Genomic DNA, 21,053 nt, shown 5'->3' with positions numbered 1-21,053 from the left:
TTTAGATGCATTTTCTCCCATCTTTTTTTATTCTAGAAAGATTGCTGTGGTCAACACCACTTTGTTTTGCTTTGCTTGACCTAGATCGAGGCACAGTCACAGTCTCAATGGAGAAAGCTAAGCTGACTTCTCTGATTATGCTAGTGACAGACAGAAATAAGCAAGCAACAACCTTGGATAACAACCTACTGTCTGGCCTGCAGCATTCAAGAATGATTTTTTGGGGGATTTTCTGCAGGATCATAGCTATTTTCTCCTTTTCGTTTATGCTTGAGGGGCAACAGGTTACGTGCCCTGTGCATGCATCGTGAAAACCATGAGTAAAGATGTTGTTGAACTGCAGCATGTAAGCACCCTTTTGCAGCCTACAAACGGTTGTACCTTGTCCATTACAATGTAGAAAACCGCATGTCTCCAGACAAAACCATTTCGCCATTAGGCCAGGACCTATGTAATACAGTGGGGAGAACAAGTATTTGATACACTGTCGATTTTACAGGTTTTCCTACTTGCAAAGCATGTAGAGGTCTGTAATTTTTATCATAGGTAAACTTCAACTGTGAGAGACGAAATCTAAAACAAAAATCCAGAAAATCACATTGTATGATTTTCAAATAATTAATTTGCATTTTATTGCATGACATAAGTATTTGATCACCTACCAACCAGTAAGAATTCCGGCCAAATAATTTGACGGCACAAAATGCCAGCTCCCTTGTTTTTGAAAACAAAAACCAAACCATATGTCAGTATGTTTAATGTTGGTGGGTCACGGATTCCATCTTTGAAGTACTGTCAAATGGGAACGTCTTCTTGATGTAGGCTAAGTGTATTAATCTCCTGTTCCATAGACCCACACCATCTTCTCTTTGCTGGGATTGGACCATGCCTACGTCACCAGCATCGGACGACTCATTGGGGTGGTGTCCCTCAAAGAGGTGAGTGACACGGGTCACCTGGTGTTGACCACGTCGGCGTGACACTGTCGCACTGTCATCGTTTATGACACCGTTCATTTCCATCATTGTCCTAACTGTCAGTCTTCAGCAGAACTACCACCATCACACACACACACACACACACCCTGCCAGTAATAATAAGCCCTGTTCTTTCCATCCCTTGTTCACTGACAGGCAGCGAGACAAAGGACTATTTTATGTTCCCTTGCAGTCTCTCCTCTCTTGGTTTCTCTTCGGAGGCACTCGGCCTTTGTAAATTGGCAGTAAAACAAGGCGTTGTTGCTAAGCATGGTGCTGTTCCGCAGGCTGACATTTAGGCCTTTTGTTTGGTGTTAGACAGGCAGACAAAAACAGGAGTCAGACGAGCATTGCCTCTTCACGCCTCTCATCACAGCTGCGTTAGCTTTTCATATCCCTCCTAATAACTGGGTACACTGAGGTAGTGCGTGTGAGGGTGGTTGCATGTTGAGTTTCAGAACCATAACAGTTGATCCTCTATTACATATTGGGTTTCAGAACCGAGGCATTTGATCCTCTATTCCATGTTGAGTTTCAGAACCAAAACATTTGATTGTCTGTTACATGTTGAGTTTCAGAACCAAAACATTTGATTGTCTGTTACATGTTGAGTTTCAGAACCATAACATTTGATCATCTAATTCCCATGGTAGCATTGTTTCACTACCTATTCTCAATGTCCACTTTAATATGTACACCTGCTTGGCCGCAACTCATTATACTGTATATTGTCACACCATAGCAACAACCCTGTAATATCATCACCATTCAGCTTTGGACTGCACGTAGATACCTCTAACTGTACAGTGCCTTTGAAAAGTATATTCTATGGTTGCTTCTTTTCTTACACTGAAGGGTTTAAGATCCTTCAATAAAACCTAATATAAGATCAAGGGAGCCTGTGTAATTAAATAACACTTTATTTGGGTATTTATTTCAGTTACCGAATTAACATCATTATGCAACACCTAATGTCCATTTGTTAAAAGGTGATTGTACTTTTTGCAATCAATAACTGGCTGTGCTGCCTTTAGCTGTAATTACTTCAACCAAATGCTTCCTGTTATTGTTGATCACTGTCAAATTGCTGTGGAGGAATATTGGATGACTCTGCCATGAAGAAATGCTTTTTTTCAGCAAGATATATTATGTTTTAACATTGATCTATCGGACCGAACATCAGCTACAGGAAGCATTTGAACGAAGTCATAGCAGCTAAAGTTATTGAGTCTAATTATCTTTTTACTTAGGGGTTTTGGATGTAGCATACTTTTAGTAATTAAATTAATTAAATGAATTTGTTAACACTACGGCTGAGCCCGATCGCAATAATTTTTTTATAAACAATGATCTTTTAACAATCTTTTGGCACAATCTTTTGATTCCAAAATCATGTTTCCAATCTGAATAAGGGGTTTTCAGGCCAATGTTGGAAACATCTCAACAAATGCCAGATAATGATTTCTGTTTCCATCAGTTAGGATGTCTAGCCCATGGGAGCAGAAGAGCGTTTGACAGCTCTGCGGGAAGTTATAGGCACAGATCATTTACTGAAAATAATTTAACTTCAGCATGTTAAAACATAGTTTATAATTGTTTTGTTATGCACGGTAATGACATTTCGCAACACTGTTATTTAGTAGACAAACACATTTCAGTCGCATATCTGTTGCATCAAAAATCTTTACTGGACATTGTGTAATTCATTGAGAACAAAATGACGTAAAACGGTCAGTGGAAACCAAAATCACCAACCACGGGCTGGATTCAATGTCACATTGAAAATCAGTGTAAACAATTGAAATCACAGGCTGTTCCAACTTGTATGAATTTCATCACGGCAACCCATGATGTGACTCAGTAGTGTGTATGGCCCACATATGCCTGTGTTCACTCCCAACATCATCTGGGCATGCTCGTGATGGGACGGCGGATGGAGTCCTGGAGGATCTCCACCCAGTCCTGGATCAGGGCATCAGTGAGAACCTGGACAGTCTGTGGTGCTACTTGGCGGCGTCAGATACACCGTTACATAAGGTCCCAGAGATTCTCAATTGGATTCAAGTCTGGGGAACGTGAGGGCCAGTCAATGGTATCTATGCATTCATCATCCAGGAACTGCTTACACACTCTGGCCCCATGAGACTGGGCATTGTCCTGCACCAGGAGGAACCCAGGGCCCACTACACCAGTGTAAGGTCTGACGATGGGTTTGAGGATTTCACCCCAGTACCTAACAGCAGTCAGGGTACTGTTGGCTAGCACGTGGAGGTCTGTGTGACCCTCCAAGGATATGCCTCCTCAGACCATCACTGACCCACCACCAAACCGGTCATGCTGGATGTTGTTGCAGGCAGCATAACATTCACCAGACTCTTTCACGTCTGTCACATGTGCTCATTGTGAACCTGCTCTCATCAGTGAAGAGAATGGGGTGCCAGGGGCAGACTTGCCAATTCTGAGGTTCTCTGGTGAATGCCAAACGAGCTGCTCGGCCCCGGACCTGTTAGCACAGGTCCCACTAGAGGGCGTTGGTCCCTCATGCCACCCTCATGGAGTCTGTTTCTGACAGTTTGGTCAGAAACATGCACACCAGTAACCTGCTGGAGGTCATTTTGTAGGGCTCTGGCAGTGCACCTCTTTTTCCTTCTCACACAAAGGAGTAAATACCGGTCCTGTTGCTAGGTTGATGCCCTTCTATGGCCCTGTTCAGATCTCCTCTTGTAATGGCCCATCTCCTGGAATCTTCTCCATGTTCTTGAGACTGTACTGCGAGACACAACAAACCTTCATACGACAGCACGTATAGATGTGCCGTCCCTAGAGGAGCTGGACTACCTGTGCAACCTGAATGGGCTGCAGGTACTGCCTCATGCTACCAGTAGTGACAAGGAAAATGCAAAACTAGAGGAAAATCTGCCAGGAAGGATAACAAGAGAGCAATTGTCTGCAGCCACCATCTTCAAAACTATTCCCGTTTTGGGGGTTGTCTTGCTGTTTCCTCTCCAGTGCACCTGTTGTCACTTTCATTTGGACCAAAACGGGTGACATTGAATCACAATCGCTTATGCTTCCTGAATGGACAGACTGATATCCCTGAAGTTTAATTGACATGATGTTATACTGTGATTACGTGTTCCCTTCATTCTTTTGAGCAGTGTAGTTCATCCAATTACTAAAACTCAACCTTGAAAACAACTGCACCACTCTGGGCTCATTTTGGTTTTAAGCCAAATTGAAAGTGGTGAGCCCAATAATTTGGAGGAGGCAAATTGCCGGATTTGCTCCAGAAAGGCGGTGTTAAAAAGCGCAAATACCACAAATCTGAAGAATAACCTCCAGATCCACCATCCATGTACAACTCCAGAAAAAAACAAGAGACCACTGCACATTTTTCTTTCCTTTCCAAAAAAGTTGAAAAGGAACGTTTGGAGTGAGGTACAGAAGTTCAATTTGCAGTGGTCTCTTAATTTTAACCCTTCTGTTCCTCACTCAGAACCTTCCTTTTTAGAAGTTTTTGGAAAAGAAAGAAAAAGGTGCAGTGGAGCTGTATTTTTACAATATTATTAGGCTTACACTATAATAGTGGCATACAATTTACAATTTAGACAATTAAATTGTTAATCGCAATTATTCGTGCGACAATTAATCGTCAACTAAAATGTAATAATCGTGACAGCCCTAGTTAACACCTTTTATATTGGAATAAGGGGCAAGATATAGCATCTAGTGTAAAAGTGGCCATATACTTTCTCATCAACTGTGTGCTCATGCCCAAATAGACTGGGAATTCACGCCTGTGATGTGTACTCTGTGTGTGAAGAGGCTACGTGGTTTGGATTGGGCCTGTCTGTTGACCTTTGTTGACTTACTTACCTTTATGTTCTCCAGTTGCGGAAGGCCATCGAGGGCTCTGTGGAGGTGAAGGGGGTGAAGGTGCGCCCCCCTCTGGCCAGTTTCCGGGATAGCGGCACCAGCAGCAGCAATAGCGAAAATGAAGCCACAGAGCTTCACAAGCTGTGGGACCGCCACAAGTCCATGTCCCTCCCCAGGGAGCACCTGCCCTCCGACTCTGACGAGAAGTCCCAGTGAGGGGTCAGGTAGAAAAGAATGGGGACGGGCATGTTGGCGGGGAGAAGCGTAGAACCCCGCCGCCTCAACCAATACTGCAACCTCAGGGCTTGGGTCCATATTTAATTCTGGAGTAGAAAGTTCTCCCCTCAACCTCCTCTCCTAACCTTCCTGCCTCTCCCTCTCCCCTTTACCCATCCTCCTCCCCCATACACCCCCAGTGGGTCTTTGGGCCCTGCACTGAATCCACAACACTGAAGGAGGAAGACCTCACCTCAAACTGGACCCTCCTCTCAACCAGGCCGGGGGGGGCCACAACAAGAGAGCTGTGTGGAGGGGAGGTTAAAATGTCCCAGCTAAACAAAATTTATGGAATATGGTAGAACTGTAAAGGGATTTTTATTTTTGTTGCTTGGACTTGGGTATTTCTCTCAGTTTGTAAGTATTCTGGGGACCTGTAGAAATGTTCACCAGTCTTCCATATACAGAAGGTTAAACAGAGATAGGAAGATGGTGTACCTGTGTGTATGTTGGTGTGAGTGATAGTGTAAGTGTATGGACTGTGAGTTTATGGATATAATGGTTTGTTAGGTAACTGGACAGACGAAGTAGCAAAACCAACCATTTATTTTTCTTACTTTGTGATTTTTATTGTATTATCCAACACGTCAGCAGTTTTATTCTGTCACCACCTTAGTGGAATATGTTCCACCTTAGAGACGATAAACTGGAAATGCAGGGTGGGTGGTTAGTAGAAAGAACACCCCCTGTACTGTAGCTAGTTCTCATCTTGTCACTGTAGACAGAACCACATACTGTACTGGGCTCCTATTAGGAGACATAATTACAACTCTGTTTCTGTCTTTCTTCCTCTCTTAATTTGTCTGTGTTGCATTACTGAGTCTTGGTGAGTAAATAGCCTACTCTATGCAAACCAACAAATGGTATATTTGAAAGAGCATTTTAGGGTGGTGAAAGCACATGTGCTGTGCACTCTTTTCTAAGAATACTCGGACACACGTTTTCTCCAAATATAGCTCTTAATAACCCTGACTCACTGTGTTTAGCTGGAGTGTACAGGAAGAGAGGGAGTGAGGAGAAGAGGAAGAAGTAGAGGGGAAGGAGTGAAGGTTGGAAATTGATTGGGTGGCTGAAAGATGACAAAATGAAAGCCTTTTTTCCTTATCTATGGTTTTACTTTAGGGGAGTGTATTCAGTAGAACCTGACCTTTGCTTTTTACTTATTTATGTATTTGCATTAGTTTCTAGCTCAATATGATGCATGGTTTCCTTAATCATTTGATTTTATTTAACTATTAATGAGGACTTGCTTAGCAATAGAAGCCCCATTCTGCACAAACACGGTGTGAAGCTTCCAATGAGATTGCATAAACTCCCTCACTGAATTGTGGGTAACAATGTCCTATTATGAATCCTATTGTTAGGGTGCAGACAAATATATTGTCATTATACCTAACATCTCTGGTTGTAGGTATGGCTGCTACTTTTTTCCATTCTCTCACTCACACACTCTCTCTGATTGACAGGGGTCATGTTGTTGTTTATTTTTTAATCTTCGTTGTAATTCTTGTACTGAGCAGAGTCACTTACTGTGCCAAACACTCCTACCTTCAGTCGTTGTTTTGATTTGACTGTTGTTGCTAATGTTTTATCTGTCAGCGACGTCAGGTGTCTTCTATTATATGCAAGCTCTGACTGTGGTTGTAAGGCACGTAGATGTCTTATTCAGTGCCACACTGAACAAAGTACACGCACACACTTCCGCCAATTGGAGGTGTTATTGCATGACAAGCTTTTATTTACAGTAGCCTCGCCCACTGAAAAGAAAACAAACACATTTATGTTGTCACAGAATAGTGTGCCCTTCCTGATATGCATAGGGTCTGGTACTGACACTCACAACCCTATTTGAACGCATGGCCTTGCTAAAAGCAGCGCACGTGACATTAACGGTATGACCAAAATAGATCAAACAAGAAATATGGGAAATATATGCTGTGCAAAACGTTAATGGACAATGTCATTATGATGATGGATATTTAGTTGTCATGAGTATTTTTCTTATGAGTATTTTGTGTCTTTCCTATATGAATTCATTTGGATCATTAAGTTAAGTATGATTGGCTTTGATAATTCATCCGACGAACTTTGATCATGGCTTACTTTCGAAAATAGGGACAGGGCTTTTAGGCCATGTGTGGATTTTAAACTTTGCTATAGGGTTATAGATTTAATATATTTAACATATCATAGCGTTTTTGTATAATCATTCATCTCATCAATTTATCTGTCACTGCGCACTGTCCATTTTCTCTTCCTTAAATGTTTTATTAAGTTGTGTATTGCTCCTCTATATCTGATCATATTAAATGCCTTTTCAGCCTCAGCATGTCACAAACATTTCCAAAGTGTTTGTACTGTATGACGTTTGTGTAATGATAATAAAACTAACTAGTAGACTGATTCCCACTAACCACTACTAGTTAATGGTGGTAATCAAAGCTGACCCACATAGCCAGTTCCATTCTACTTTTTCATTGCAACTCTCTAATCAGGGACTTATTTAAAAGTGGGACACCGGGTGAGTGCTATTACTAACGAGGTAGATCAGAAGGCAACGTCCCTGATTGGGGGGTTGCAGTGAACAACTGGAGTGGAACTGGCTTTGAGGGCCACATTTGAACATCACTAACCTGCAGGAATCTGAACCATTCAGGAACATTTAACAACTCATTAAGAGATCCGTTGCTCTTCTAACGTTCTGTGGCTAATATGACTTCATCATTTCACAAGTGCCTACATCATTCCATGCCCCTGTGGGGTGACAAGGGTAGCATAGGTTTGCTTTGTTAGTCATTAAGTTTGAGGGAAATGACAAATGCATGCACGCACGAGTGCACAGACAAAGAAGAAGGCTGTGTCAGTGTTCATTTATGCCCAAATCACCATGCCAGTTCACGTTGTCAGTCCCCAGACTTGCTGAAGGGACCTTATTTGATTTGACCATATTTGATTTGACCATATTTGATTTGACCATATTTGATTTGCTTTTGTTAAATTGTTTTTGTCTGTTTGTTGTTTTTCAAAGTGTTTCTCAGTCCATCTCCTTATTTTCCTTATTCACACTTTGACATCTCATTCCATAGATTTTTTATTACAGGCGCATATTTATTAATATGTATTAATTGAAATAGAAGAATCTGTGATTTTTTTTTTCTTTTTTCTATTAGAATTATTAGGTAATCAATTTGCGCAATAACGTTTGTTCAATTCACTTTGTAACCAGATTTTAATCTATGACTTGACATGAATGCGAGAAACTTATTTTTTTAAATAAATTGAAAACTGTAAAAAAAATATATATATGTGTATATGTATGTATGTATGTATGTATGTATGTACGTACAGTGGAGAGAACAAGTATTTGATACACTGCCAATTTTGCAGGTTTTCCCACTTACAAAGCATGTAGAAGTTTGTCATTCTGTACTCTTCAACTGTGAGTGACGGAATCTAAAACAAAAATCCAGAAAATCACATTGTATGATTTTTAAGCAATTAATTTGCATTTTATTCCATGACATAAGTATTTGATACATCGGAAAAGCAGAACTTAATATTTGTACAGAAACCTTTGTTTGCAATTACAGAGATCTTACATTTCCTGTAGTTCTTGACCAGGTTTGCACACACTGCAGCAGGGATTTTGGCCCACTCCTCCATACAGACCTTCTTCAGATCCTTCAGGTTTTGGGGCTGTCGCTGGGCAATACAGACTTTCAGCTCCCTCCAAAGATTTTCTATTGGGTTCAGGTCTGGAGACTGGCTAGGCCACTCCAGGACCTTGAGATGCTTCTTATGAAGCCACTCCTTAGTTGCCCTGGCTGTGTGTTTCGGGTCATTGTCATGCTGGAAGACCTAGCCACGACCCATCTTCAATGCTCTTATTGAGGGAAGGAGGTTGTTGGCCAAGATCTCGCGATACATGGCCCCATCCATCCTCCCCTCAATATGGTACAGTCATCCTGTCCCCTTTGCAGAAAAGCATCCCCAAAGAATGATGTTTCCACCTCCATGCTTCACGGTTGGGATGGTGTTCTTGGGGTTGTACTCATCCTTCTTCCTCCAAACACGGCGAGTGGAGTTTAGACCAAAAAGCTCGATTTTCATCTCATCAGACCACATGACCTCCTCCCATTCCTCCTCTGGATCATCCAGATGTTCATTGGCAAACTTCAGACGGGCCTGGACATGCGCTGGCTTGAGCAGGGGGACCTTGCGTGCGATGCAGGATTTTAATTAATGACGGCGTAGTGTGTTACTAATGGTTTTCTTTGAGAATTTTATCCCTGATGTCCTTACACAGCTCTCTGGTCTTGGCCATTGTGGAGAGGTTGGAGTCTGTTTGATTGTGTGGACGGGTGTCTTTTATACATGTAACAAGTTCAAACAGGTGCAGTTAATACAGGTAATGAGTGGAGAACAGGAGGGCTTCTTAAAGAAAACTAACAGGTCTGTGAGAGCCGGAATTCTTACTGGTTGGTAGGTGATCAAATACTTATGTCTTGCAATAAAATGCAAATTAATTATTTAAAAATCATACAATGTGATTTTCTGGATTTTTGTTTTAGATTCCGTCTCTCACAGTTGAAGTGTACCTATGAAAATTACAGACCTGTACATGCTGTGTAAGTAGGAAAACCTGCAAAATCGTCAGTGTATCAAATACTTGCTCTCCCCACTGTATGTATGTGTGTGTATATATATATATATAAACATACATACATACATACACATGTGTATGTATGTATGTATGTGTGTGTCTATATGAGGAAAACTAATAAAGCTGTGTGACCGTGCGTATGGATGTAAGGAAAGGACGGTGTGTATGTGTATGATGACACACTTTCACTCTCTGATTGGTCCCAGGCCCTTTATGAATTCCGCTGCTTAAAGCCATCTGGACTATATGTTTGTGAAAAGGCCAACTACAAAAACCCACTGGGGTCAAACCAGCTAGAGTTTAACAAATCCAGTGCTATTTTTCACAAGAACAAATGAATAATGTTTTGTATATCAGGGATGAATAAAGAGATTTTAACAAATGTGAGTCTGGAGTCTTGGTCAGAATAACTTCTCATTTTGATAGCTGTCCTTGTTTCCTTTCTTCCCCTCTTCTTTTCTTCCCAGAGGCATTATAACAGCAAGAGTAATGTTTCTCTTCATCTTGTTCTCTCGTCTGTTACATTCTTTTTTTTCTCTTGCTCTTTCTCTCTGAGGTATGTAATATTTTTCCCTGGAGTGAAGAACCATCTGTACTGAAATTGGAAGATATTTTGTTAATTAGCTAAACAGGTTTGTTCGTTAAGTATGCTTCTTTATCCCTTGCTGGCGGACATCCACTGTGAGTAGTACACCTTTTCCTGTGTGTGTGTGTGTGTGTGTGTGTGTGTGTGTGTGTGTGTGTGTGTGTGTGTGTGTGTGTGTGTGTGTGTGTGTGTGTGTGTGTGTGTGTGTGTGTGTGTGTGTGTGTGTGTGTGTGCGTGGGTGGAGCAGATGTCCCCACAAAGATCGTAAAACCTGACAAATCGTCCCCACTAAAGCAGTATGATTTCCGGGCAAGGTGTGAAGTTTAGGGTAAAATGCACAATGGGCATTGTGTTGGAATTGGAGTTACTTTTGGGTTTATTATGGGTTAAGGCTTGGTGTCAGATTTAGGGCTAAAGGATAGGGAAGATGGATTTCTGGGTTTCCGGTGCCTGGAAGGATAGAAAACACAGTGTGTGTTAATTCATGGCTAGATTTATACTGAATTATGTCACAGTGTAATCATTCCTTAATCCCTGAACATTCAACACTGCAATCTGAGATGAGACAAAAAACTGCCTAATCCTGTTAGAGATTTGGATTATTCCTGTGACTGTGTGACAGAAACAAAGATTAAATGTCCCACAGAAAATGGTTGTGTGTCTTTAGACTCCAGTTTACTGCCGGACTAGTAATTTCTATTGCGGTGGAATGGATGTTGCTAGTCCTTTGAGACAGACATTTTAGTTTTGTCTCCTTTCACAGACAATGTGGACTTTACATTGGTTAATAGCAGTTGAAGGTATCAAAGCCAAAATAATCAAGTCCATTGTAAAGTAAGGAGGGTAGAAGGAGAGGAATATTTAACAATGACTCCGTTCGATAGGCAGACTGGTATAATTGCTGGTAAAAATTGCAGACAGCTCAATGAATAAGGTTTCTACAAGCAACCTAAACTCTGATGCTGAAACATTCTCGCTTGCTTGCTTGCTCGCTCTCTCGCACGGTCTTTGTGTGATTGTGAAAGAAAGTGCTAAAGGTGAGGAGATGGAGATGAAGAATGACAAGCATGAGATTTCATTTTGCTTCTCTTAAAACCTTCTGTCAGACCAATTATCATCCAGGATATTACTGGCTAAGGCTCTGGGCAAGGATTCATTGTCCAGGGATCATGCAAGCAATAGTTAGTTATTTGTATTACTTACTGGAGAACAGAACTCTCTCCGTCAGGTCTACTCAGAGTTTTAGTTGGTATCTAATGGTTGCTTTGTTCAGGTGCATTTTATATATCCAAACCTCTATTGTATTTTTATTGGGTTGCAATGCCTCATTCCCTTTTGAAAAATAATACAAGTCTTTATAAAGACAACAAATTAAAGTTTCAATAATCTTCAAAAAAGACAAAAAACAATTCAACACTTTATCCACTTCTGTAATTCCCTCAATTACATTAAAAGTACAAAACTATAGTGGTGAAACAGAAAGAGGACTAAAAGATGAATGGTTTTCAGAAGTGTGTCTCTATGAGGGGGTTGCGGAGGGCTCCAGTCCTCCCAGGGCCTGGGTCCTCCGGACACTGACGACAAGCATCCCCATGGGGGTCAGCGTGGCACTGACCGACAGGGGGTCCATGTCCTCTGGTAGCAGGGTCTTATGGGTAAATGTATCACTGACACTACCATTCTCCAAGACCTGAGGTAGAGGGAAAGATTGGGGGAGTGAGGGAGATAAAATAAAAGAGGAATGAGGGAGAGGGCAAGCAGAGATTCAGGGAGAATTTGACACTTTTAAACTTGATGGGAAAAAAGTCTGTGTATATATTTTTTTACGTTATCCTTACATACAATGATTGATTTTTAAATAAAGTGAAGTTATTCTTTTCAAATTGATGTTTACAGAAAACTGATAATTGAACCATCTAACGTCGTGCAAAAAGAAATCAAATGCCATTCCCCTTAAAGGTCTGGTAGAAATGTCTGCTCTAATCAATGCAAGGAATCAATTTCTGTGAATTTTCAAGGCGGAATGAAGTATGTACCTGCATACCAGCAGGTGTTGCTAACCAGTGGCAACATGTGCTCATTGAACTGTCCTCTCCATGCAAATGATCTCGTGTATCAAGACGCAAATGACATCCAATGCACCAGTTTCCCCAAAAGAACAAGAGTCAAGCATACAAACGATGTTACGCAACATGTCCTTTGCTGACAGTTTTCACATTAGCCATTATTTGCCAGATTGACCAAAGTTGTTTGGGCTGTAGCTCTCCTCGTCTTGCCACCTCTACAACAGGATCTGCCGGTCAGCGGAGCCGGAATGTACAAGTAAATAGTTCGTACACATTTTTAAAAGCTAGTTCAGTACTGCATAATTCTTAGTCTTTTTCACAGCCGGCTAACTACTGATTTGCAGTTATTGCTAGTACAGCTCTGATCTGGGAAAGGCCACTTAACGTTGTGCCACGTTTTGCATTGATGCACAGGGATTCAATGCTGTCGCTGTTCTTGACTGTTGCCTCGTGCGATTGTTTGTGTAACATCTGAAAATTCATATTAATGAGGATTAAGTACACTCTCCTGGCTTTGGCTGAAATATCCGCTGAGGCAGAAAATTGGGTTATGATTCGTTCAAGTTTACCGGACCTGTAAGGACAGAAATGGTGTAAGAATACAAAAGTGAATGAGGATGAGCAACGGCAGAGTAGACCGAGGTTGGTAGTAAATCTAAGCAGTTCGGGAGCTGAGACCAGGCAGAGGATCCTAAACGATTAATGCCAGAGCAGTGTTTGTCTAAGCAGAACCATGGACCTGCCCGGTGGAGTGAATAGAAGGACTGGATGTATGTAAGCTTTCTTAAGTTATTCTCTACTTGACCATGCAATACATTTCTCTATTTCAGAAATGGTGCAGGTCTATATCACCAGCACCCTGTTGAAGAATCTGACCATGCTTAGATTCTGCTCATCCTAGCCTGAATGAAAAAAACTAAAGAAACACCCGATATAACACAACGTGGCATTCAATGAACCGTCGCTGCCCTGCGGCAAAATCTTTGAACAAATATTTCCTCCGAGGTGCTCTTTGAAGTTGCTATAACGTACAGTCCAAATGAAGTTTTCCTCTGCAGACAAAACAAGTAATTAATACAAAAACCACACTTCCCCCTTGTAGTTCATCTAGTTAGCTAGTCGGCTTGTTGTGTTCTACACGGGAGAAATATTCCACTCGTCTTAAGGATCATTCCAACGTGTGGAAGCCATTAAGGGGGCAAGGGAATGTGTATTCTGACTAACAGTCAGGCCGTAAAATTCTTATTGCAATCTCAGGAAAACAGAAATGTTTTTTGTAGAAAAAACTAAGACAATTGTACAGGACAATTGTACAGGACAACGTAAAGCTTCGGGTAAGCCTCTGGAATTGGCGGGTCTATCAGGAAATGTATATATTGACTACTAACATTTCAATAAGAACATATTTTATAAGGCCCTTTTTATATGAATAGTTTTAAAGCTGCACTAGGTGGTATTGTTTTAGTAAAAAAGTGATGTCCCCTATAAACATGTTATGATCGAGGCCCTCTATAAGAGTTGTTCTGCAACACAGACAGCTCAGTGCCAGTGGAATGTCAATTTATAATTTTTGGTGCATGCCGCCACTTTCCAGCCAATTCTGTTCCAGCAATCCGGTTTAAGCCAATTAGCCTTTGGAGAGGCGGCCTTCTGCCTTGACTTATTTTGAGAAAGCGAATTTTTCCTGGAAGATATATATAGCATAAGTAGCCATAGGGAGTGAAGTTCGCTTACTGTAAGAAACTATAATGGCAGCTAGAGACCAGGATAACAAACTGCCAATTCTTCCGTTGTCTTCTACAGACTATGAAAACTGCACAGAACCGAAAGAAGACTAGCTCTCTATAACTAGCAACCAGGAACCCAAAGTGTTAGGCAAGGCTAATAATATCGAACTCTGAGTTTTTTTTGTGGAATAGGTTAATCTATTTCTCATTATTATGAGGTTCATTCTCTATTGTGCATTGGTGCGTAACCGCTTTCTGACCGGTGAGTAATGCAAAATAGTAATTTTTTGTTTTACTGAAAATCATACTTAGTGGAGCTTTAACAAAGTGCTTTTACAGATAACCAGCCTATAGATCCCAAAGTGTAAGTAAGCAACAACAAGAATTGATGCACAAAGGATAGGAAAAACCTAGAGACATACAACAACTTTAAAGCGAAATATGACATGGCTTTGGTTAAAAAGTTAAGTATAAGAACAAATAAATTCACATGTCAATGGGTCAGACATGAAAAGGGTTTGGCAGGGAGTACAAAGTGAATTCCAGCCTTATTATGGGCAGTGACATCTTACTCCCAGACAAGCTACACATTGCATGTTTCAATAACTAATACAGGAGCATCCGTTGGGACTCTGCTGCGAAAGTGAACAGTATGCTCACAATCTTTCTGGACCATGTGGGCAGGACATTCAACTGTATGAGCCATTGCAATTTTTTTTTTGATGAAATTACATTTTGTATGTTTTTCTGGGATAGTACTGAGTAAGATCAAACTTTGTAACATAAGACTTTTATTAATGTACAGGACAGGATTATTTTTCAGATCTACAATGTACCTGACAATTTTTTCAGATCTTCAAAGAAATAATGCACAGGACACCATTTTTTCAGATATTACCTGAAGCAAAGTAATTAATGCAATACATGTTGGATAACAACTAGGTTTGGATTAAGGATATGTTTAGGGGTAGGAGTAAGGGTTAAGGTTTAAAGTAAGAACAGTGTTCTTGCTAGCCTGCATTGCTTCCAAAATCTGAAGATAATAGTGTCCTGTATCCAAAATATACTTGTTTGTGTTTATTTCACAATTTTAGAATAAGCAGTTTGTGTCTGTTTCAACAAAAGCTGTGATACTGTTTCGTCCCAAACCATTCTACCTCTTTACAAATTACCTATCCAGGAAGGCTGGAATGTTGTTCTATAATTTCTAATTAATTGTAGTAATTAATCACATACAGATACAAACTTAATCCCACACTATGTTTATGTATTAGACTGCTTAACTGCTTTGGGGGTAATGGAGGCATACTTCCAGCTGCAGCAAAAAAAACAATCCCAACCTTGTAGTAGAAGGAAGTAGAAGAAAATTAAGAGCAGTTTGTTTTCCACACATTATCATTGACGGTCTTACTGAAACAAGTCTCTTAATGTCATTCAGAAAATAAACAAAAATGACATGGAAAAATATGATTGGCAAAGATTGATTTCAGCTCTTAGCATACTTTTTCTATTGGATTAAGGGGCCATTGTCCGGCTGGAAGACCCACAACCTTTTAAGTCCGAATTATGCACTGCTTTGAAGCCGAAGAAAAATGCTCTACCAAGGTTTTCTCACACACAGCTTTAATCCTGCCACAGTATCAACTGCAGGTTGGTCTATTGTACTGTGTGTGTAGGCAGGATTCAAACCTCCTCAAAACAGCCTAATTCATGCTCTTCAGCAGGAGAAAGGACTTGTGTTTCTGTTCAAATTGTCTTGCTATTCAAATGTTCTCTGTGTGTATGTATACATGCGTATAGAAATATTTTCCAGTACAGTGCCTCTCAAAAGTATTTACCTAGCACTTCATTAAATCCAACACACTGCGCACACACAAACCACACACAACTTTTTTTGTCATACTGCAGCAACTGTAATCTAGAGCTACTGCGCTCTTACGGATTTCACAGTTTTCCTAGTGAGGGCTCAATAACATTTGGGGAAAATTTTGTCTGGATTCACTGTTTTTGTGGGAACTTCCAGCCCTTGCATGTGCATAGACACCCGCTCTACCACTGACCCTCTCTCACCTTCTCAGCGTGGATTACTATGTGGTGGTTGTAGGCCATCACCACCACATCATGAGCTTCAAAATGACTGACATCAGCTGACATGGAGTAACTATCCCCCAATGATTTGACCACACCCATACTGGCAGGACGGCCTGTCACGGTACCACCTGTTAAGCCTGGAAGACAAAACAAATAGGGAAAATATGTTATCAATCAACATAACCCTTCATTTACTAGGTTCACATTTACACAATTACTTGGGGACAAATGCAATATGACAAGGTAATAATACATGGGAAAATTAAGGTAAGGTTGGGGTGATTAAGGTTCATTATCGAGGAGGATGCATTGCAGTTTTATATGGAGACACTGCAACTCATGAGTGAACTAGGACAGTGTAAAACGTCCATCTGGACAGGTGGAAAAAAAAAGAAGCAAATCAGAGCCAACTAACCGTTTATCAGTATGAGGGATTTGGTGGTAGAGATTGGACCACTCCTTGCTACATGCTGTAATTTCTTACTCCAAATATTTCTTAATAAAAGCTGTCAACTGTTTTACACCCATTTTTCTTTATATATACAAATATATACACACATATACACACATACAAATCATTTAACAATTAGATTTTTTAGATTTGGGTTATTAGACATGCAGAATAATCACACAGGCCATAAACACACTCTTTAATGACAGCATTATGATGTTATGAAGAGTTGAGATTCACAGTCTATTAAACACACTATCTGGTCTGTTTGTGGCTTTGCGGTAACTCATTTGTTTTATTCTCTATCTATTTGTAACACCTATGAAACGTTCAGTGCTTCACCACTGTCCAGCACTCTGGCCTCTTTCACTGTCTGTAAGTACACTTTAACTGGAACCCTGGAGACAGACTGGCGCCACAGTGACGTTAATTTGCTGCACTCAAGGCCAGAGGCAGTTTGGTTAGAGGCACCCACCCCATGGGAAAACATTTGCATAACCCATTGTAGATGGCAGAGAAAGATCCCTGTTTGAAACACTTACACGATCACTCCTTCGAAAACACACCTTGTTCTTGGTTTAAGAGACTTTACATCCTACTGTTCTCTTTGGACCAGTGAAGTGCTAGACTTCGACTCTGTCTGGTCCAATTGACCCACGGCCAGGCTTTTGCGCCGTAGTTATCTTTATTTAACCACCGCTTACTAACCACAAATGCCGTCTACTTCCCAAACCGCCAACTCTCCACTCACCTGGGACGCCGTCTTTGTGGTGTCGGCTGAAGGGGGGCAGACACAGAGGGGCTACGTCCCCATCCTCTCCAAACAGGCTGTGGGGTCCCACCACTTCCGTCTCGAGGAAGGGCTCAAACAGGGGGTCAGTCACCCCACCACCAGACCCTTCTGACCGGTAGGAGCTGCTGTAGCGTGCTGAGGAGCGATACGACGAAGAGGAGGACCGACTGGACGAAGAGCTGCTCACAGCCATGGTGATGAGTGGTGTCTAAAACACAAACGTTGAAAAGTACTATTAACTTTTAGTTGACCACACTAGGAATATACTGGTGGCTCTGTTGTCATTGAGTCTCTGCTCAGAGAGACTTCAGTAGTCCATATTATTCCCAATGCATACACCGATAAACTGAAACTGAGCTCTCTGCCTTTGTCACTATGTGTCTAATTTAACAAAGGCAAAGCATTCTGGGAAAGTGGCATGCTGTGGCCCCAAGTCATCATAGTCCTTTCTCCTTACAAGGCGGTGTGTCCAGCAACAGTGGCCAGGAATAACAGAAGTGGAGATAAGATGACAGATAAGTGAGCTGACGGTTGCACTCATATTATTTAGGTATGTGGTAGGTGATAACCAAGGTTGTGAGAATGTTGCGCTTTACAACTGTCATCTGACCATCTTTTGAATATCCTGTTACTGCCTATTGAGTCAACTTCCATCTTGGAATTCAGGCCAAAAAGAGAAGAAATATATTTTTGTGATGCTTAATGTCTCTATCCAATTATATTTGCTTGGAACAACTATGTATTTATTTGTGGCCAATCAATCAGCTGTCATTAATAAGTTATGGGTGTCCAAGTACTTCCTCCCCGTCAATTCAGAAGTTGAAACTGAAAACCTTTGATGTATTGAAGACCCCTAGATAACCCAATTTTTCATATATTTTCGAAGCCTTTTTGTATAAGTATTCTTTGGGCCGCTTTCGCAGACGGATTAAGCCTAGTCTACAGTCGTACAAAAAAAAATACAAGCTCAATGGGGTTTTCTATTGAACTTCATTTTTTTTGTCTTAGACAAGGCTTAATCTGTGTCTGCAAAACTGGACCAAAATGTTTAAGTAAAGGATTAATGTTTGTTTCACACATATACTGTTTTACCATTTTTATTGAAAGTGCAATATAATTTGTTCACCAACCGAACAGATGGGCTTCATAAACTAGCGCTCATAGAAAATGTAGCAACAACATGTTAGGTGTCTGTTAAAAGGTAACTCATATTTTCTAATACGTGTAAAATACATCTTACTGTATTTAACTGTTAAACGTATTGTTGTACATCAGTCATTTACAAGGATTATAATTTTTTTCTCTGATGGATACATTTGCAAAGAAAAGCACCCCCTTGACTAAACGTTTAATGAAAATAAATAATTTTAATCAGAAATGTTTGTAACATATAGACTGTAGTTTACAGTCTATATTTATCCCCAATACATTATATTTTAAAGAAGCTTAGTCAAAGAATTCATTATTTTGTCTTTTTTACTGTAAACCACTAGTGTTCCTATTAGCCTTATAGAGGTAGCATTGGGTAGCTAATTTTAGAAAAATATTCAATTAGATTCAACTTTATTGTCAGTAAACAGGTACAAGTACAGTACAACGAAATGCAGTAACTATACATTTTGAACAAAACTATTCAGGAGGGAAATATTAGAATTTTTTTTAAGGTTTATCATTCACTCAGTGCTTCCATGATCCAAGACTCCTTACTTTTCTTCAGTGACTCGCCTTGCTCACTCATACACACAGCTGGTGGCAGCCTGATACAAATCACACTGAACAAAATTATAAACGCAACACTTTCGTTTATGCACCCATTTATCATGAGCTGAACTCAAAGATCTAAGACTTTCTCTATGTACACAAAAGGCCTATTTCTCTCAAATATTGTTGACAAATCTGTCTAAATCTGTGTTAGTGAGTACTTCTCCTTTGCCGAGATAATCCATCCACCTCACAGGTGTGGCATTTCAAGATGCTGATTAGACAGCATGATTATTGCACAGGTGTGCCTTAGGCTGGCCACAATAAAATGCCACTCCAAAATGTGCAGTTTCATTGTATTGGGGGGGGATGGGGGGGTCCAAAAACCAGTCAGTATCTGGTGTGACCACCATTTGCCTCACGCAGTGCAACACATCTCCTTCGCATAGAGTTGGTGACGTTGATTGTGGCCTATGGATTGTTGCTCCACTCCTCTTCAATGGCTGTGCGAATTTGCTGGATATTGGCAAGACCTGGAACACACTGTTGTATACGCCGATCCAGAGCATCACAAACATGCTCAATGGGTGTCCGGTGAGTATGCTGGGCATGCAAGAACTGGGATGTTTTCCAGAAATTGTGTACAGATGCTTGCAACATGTGATAGTCATGGATGAACGGCACAACAATGGGCCTCAGGATCTCGTCATGGTATCTCTGTGCATTTAAAATGCCATCAATAAAATACACCTGTGTTCGTTGTCCATAACACACGCCTGCCCATACCATAACCCCACCGCCACCATGGGCCACTAGATCCACAACGTCGACATCAGCAAACCGCTCACCCACACGACGCCATACACGCTGTCTGCCATCTGCCCTGTATAGTGAAAACCGTGATTCATCCGTGAAGAGAACACCTCTCCAAAGTGCCAGACGCCATCGAATGTGAGCATTTGCCCACTCAAGTCGGTTAAGACGACAAACCGCAGTCAGGTCAAGACCCCGATGAGGATGACGAGCATGCAGATGAGCTTCCCTGAGACGATTTCTGACAGTTTGTGCAGAAATTCTTTGGTTATGCAAACCGATTGTTGCAGCAGTTGTCCGAGTGGCTGGTCTCAGATGATCTTGGAGGTGAAGAAGCTGGATGTGGAGGTCCTGGGCTGGTTTGGTTACACGTGGTCTGCGGTTGTGAGGCTGGTTGGATGTACTGCCAAATTATCTGAAACGCCTTTGGAGACGGCTTATGGTAGAGAAATGAACATTCAATTCACGGGCAACAGCTCTGGTGGACATTCCTGCAGTCAGCATGCCAATTTGCACGCTCCCTCAAAACTTGCAACATCTGTGGCATTGTGCTGTGTGATGGAACTGCACATTTTAGAATGGCCTTTTATTGTGGCCAGCCTAATGCACACCTGTGCAATAATCATGCTGTCTAATCAGCATCTTGATATGCCACACCTGTGAGGTGGATGGATTACCTCGGCAAAGGAGAAGTGCTCACAAACACAGTTTTAGACAGATTTGTCAACAATATTTGAGAGAAATTGGCATTTTGTGTACATAGAGAAAGTCTTAGATCTTTGAGTTCAGCTCATGATTAATGGGTGCAAAAACGAAAGTGTTGCATTTATAATTTTGTTCAGTGTAAAATCAAAGCTCTCCTACAACCAGATGATCTTGGAAGGTGTTAACCTATTGTGAAATGGGAAAAAATATAATCGTAACTATTAGTGGTGTCCCCACCGTCCCACCCAAAATCTACGCTCTTTAGTGTGTGTATGTGGGTGGGCGCGCGCGCGCACATGTGCGCATATCTGCATGTTTCTGTGTTGGT

At 41.1% G+C, this 21,053-nt stretch overlaps 2 protein-coding genes across 5 annotated transcripts in view; one reads left to right on the top strand and one right to left on the bottom strand.

Moving 5' to 3' along the window:
* LOC105015878 (chloride channel protein 2) overlaps nucleotides 1–7,455 on the top strand; it is a 155,889-nt gene extending 148,434 nt beyond the window's left edge. For 3 of the 4 annotated variants that reach the window (XM_010879382.4, XM_034292781.1, XM_034292779.1), the window contains 2 exons: nucleotides 852–938; nucleotides 4,869–7,455. In XM_010879382.4, the coding sequence (XP_010877684.1) occupies nucleotides 852–938; nucleotides 4,869–5,069 (288 nt within the window). In that variant the 3' untranslated portion in view covers nucleotides 5,070–7,455. The remainder of the gene's footprint in view (nucleotides 1–851; nucleotides 939–4,868) is intronic. The other variant, XM_034292780.1, reaches the window with a different exon arrangement.
* Nucleotides 7,456–11,782: 4,327 nt separating this feature from the next.
* Nucleotides 11,783–17,895, bottom strand: LOC105016004 (heat shock protein beta-7-like). The gene is made up of 3 exons (XM_010879585.4): nucleotides 17,465–17,895; nucleotides 16,242–16,399; nucleotides 11,783–12,068 (listed from the first exon to the last, which is right to left on the bottom strand). The coding sequence occupies exons 1-3, from the start codon at nucleotides 17,697–17,699 to the stop codon at nucleotides 11,898–11,900; spliced, it is 564 nt and encodes a 187-aa protein (XP_010877887.2). The 5' UTR covers nucleotides 17,700–17,895; the 3' UTR covers nucleotides 11,783–11,897.
* Nucleotides 17,896–21,053: the final 3,158 nt, after the last annotated feature.

This window comes from Esox lucius, chromosome 1 (assembly GCF_011004845.1).
Source record: "Esox lucius isolate fEsoLuc1 chromosome 1, fEsoLuc1.pri, whole genome shotgun sequence".
Classification (NCBI taxonomy): Eukaryota; Metazoa; Chordata; class Actinopteri; order Esociformes; family Esocidae; genus Esox; species Esox lucius.
The sequence above is the reverse complement of the archived record's forward strand: the minus strand, read 5'-3'. Positions and strand labels throughout refer to the sequence as shown.

Coding starts and splice junctions, on each gene's coding strand:
- LOC105016004 (XM_010879585.4), bottom strand. CDS start 17,699: ATGGCTGTGAGCAGCTCTTCGTCCAGTCGGTCCTCCTCTTCGTCGTAT. Junction 16,400..17,464: donor CCACAAAGACGGCGTCCCAG/GTGAGTGGAGAG, acceptor TTTGTCTTCCAG/GCTTAACAGGTGGTACCGTG. Junction 12,069..16,241: donor TAGTAATCCACGCTGAGAAG/GTGAGAGAGGGT, acceptor CCTCTACCTCAG/GTCTTGGAGAATGGTAGTGT.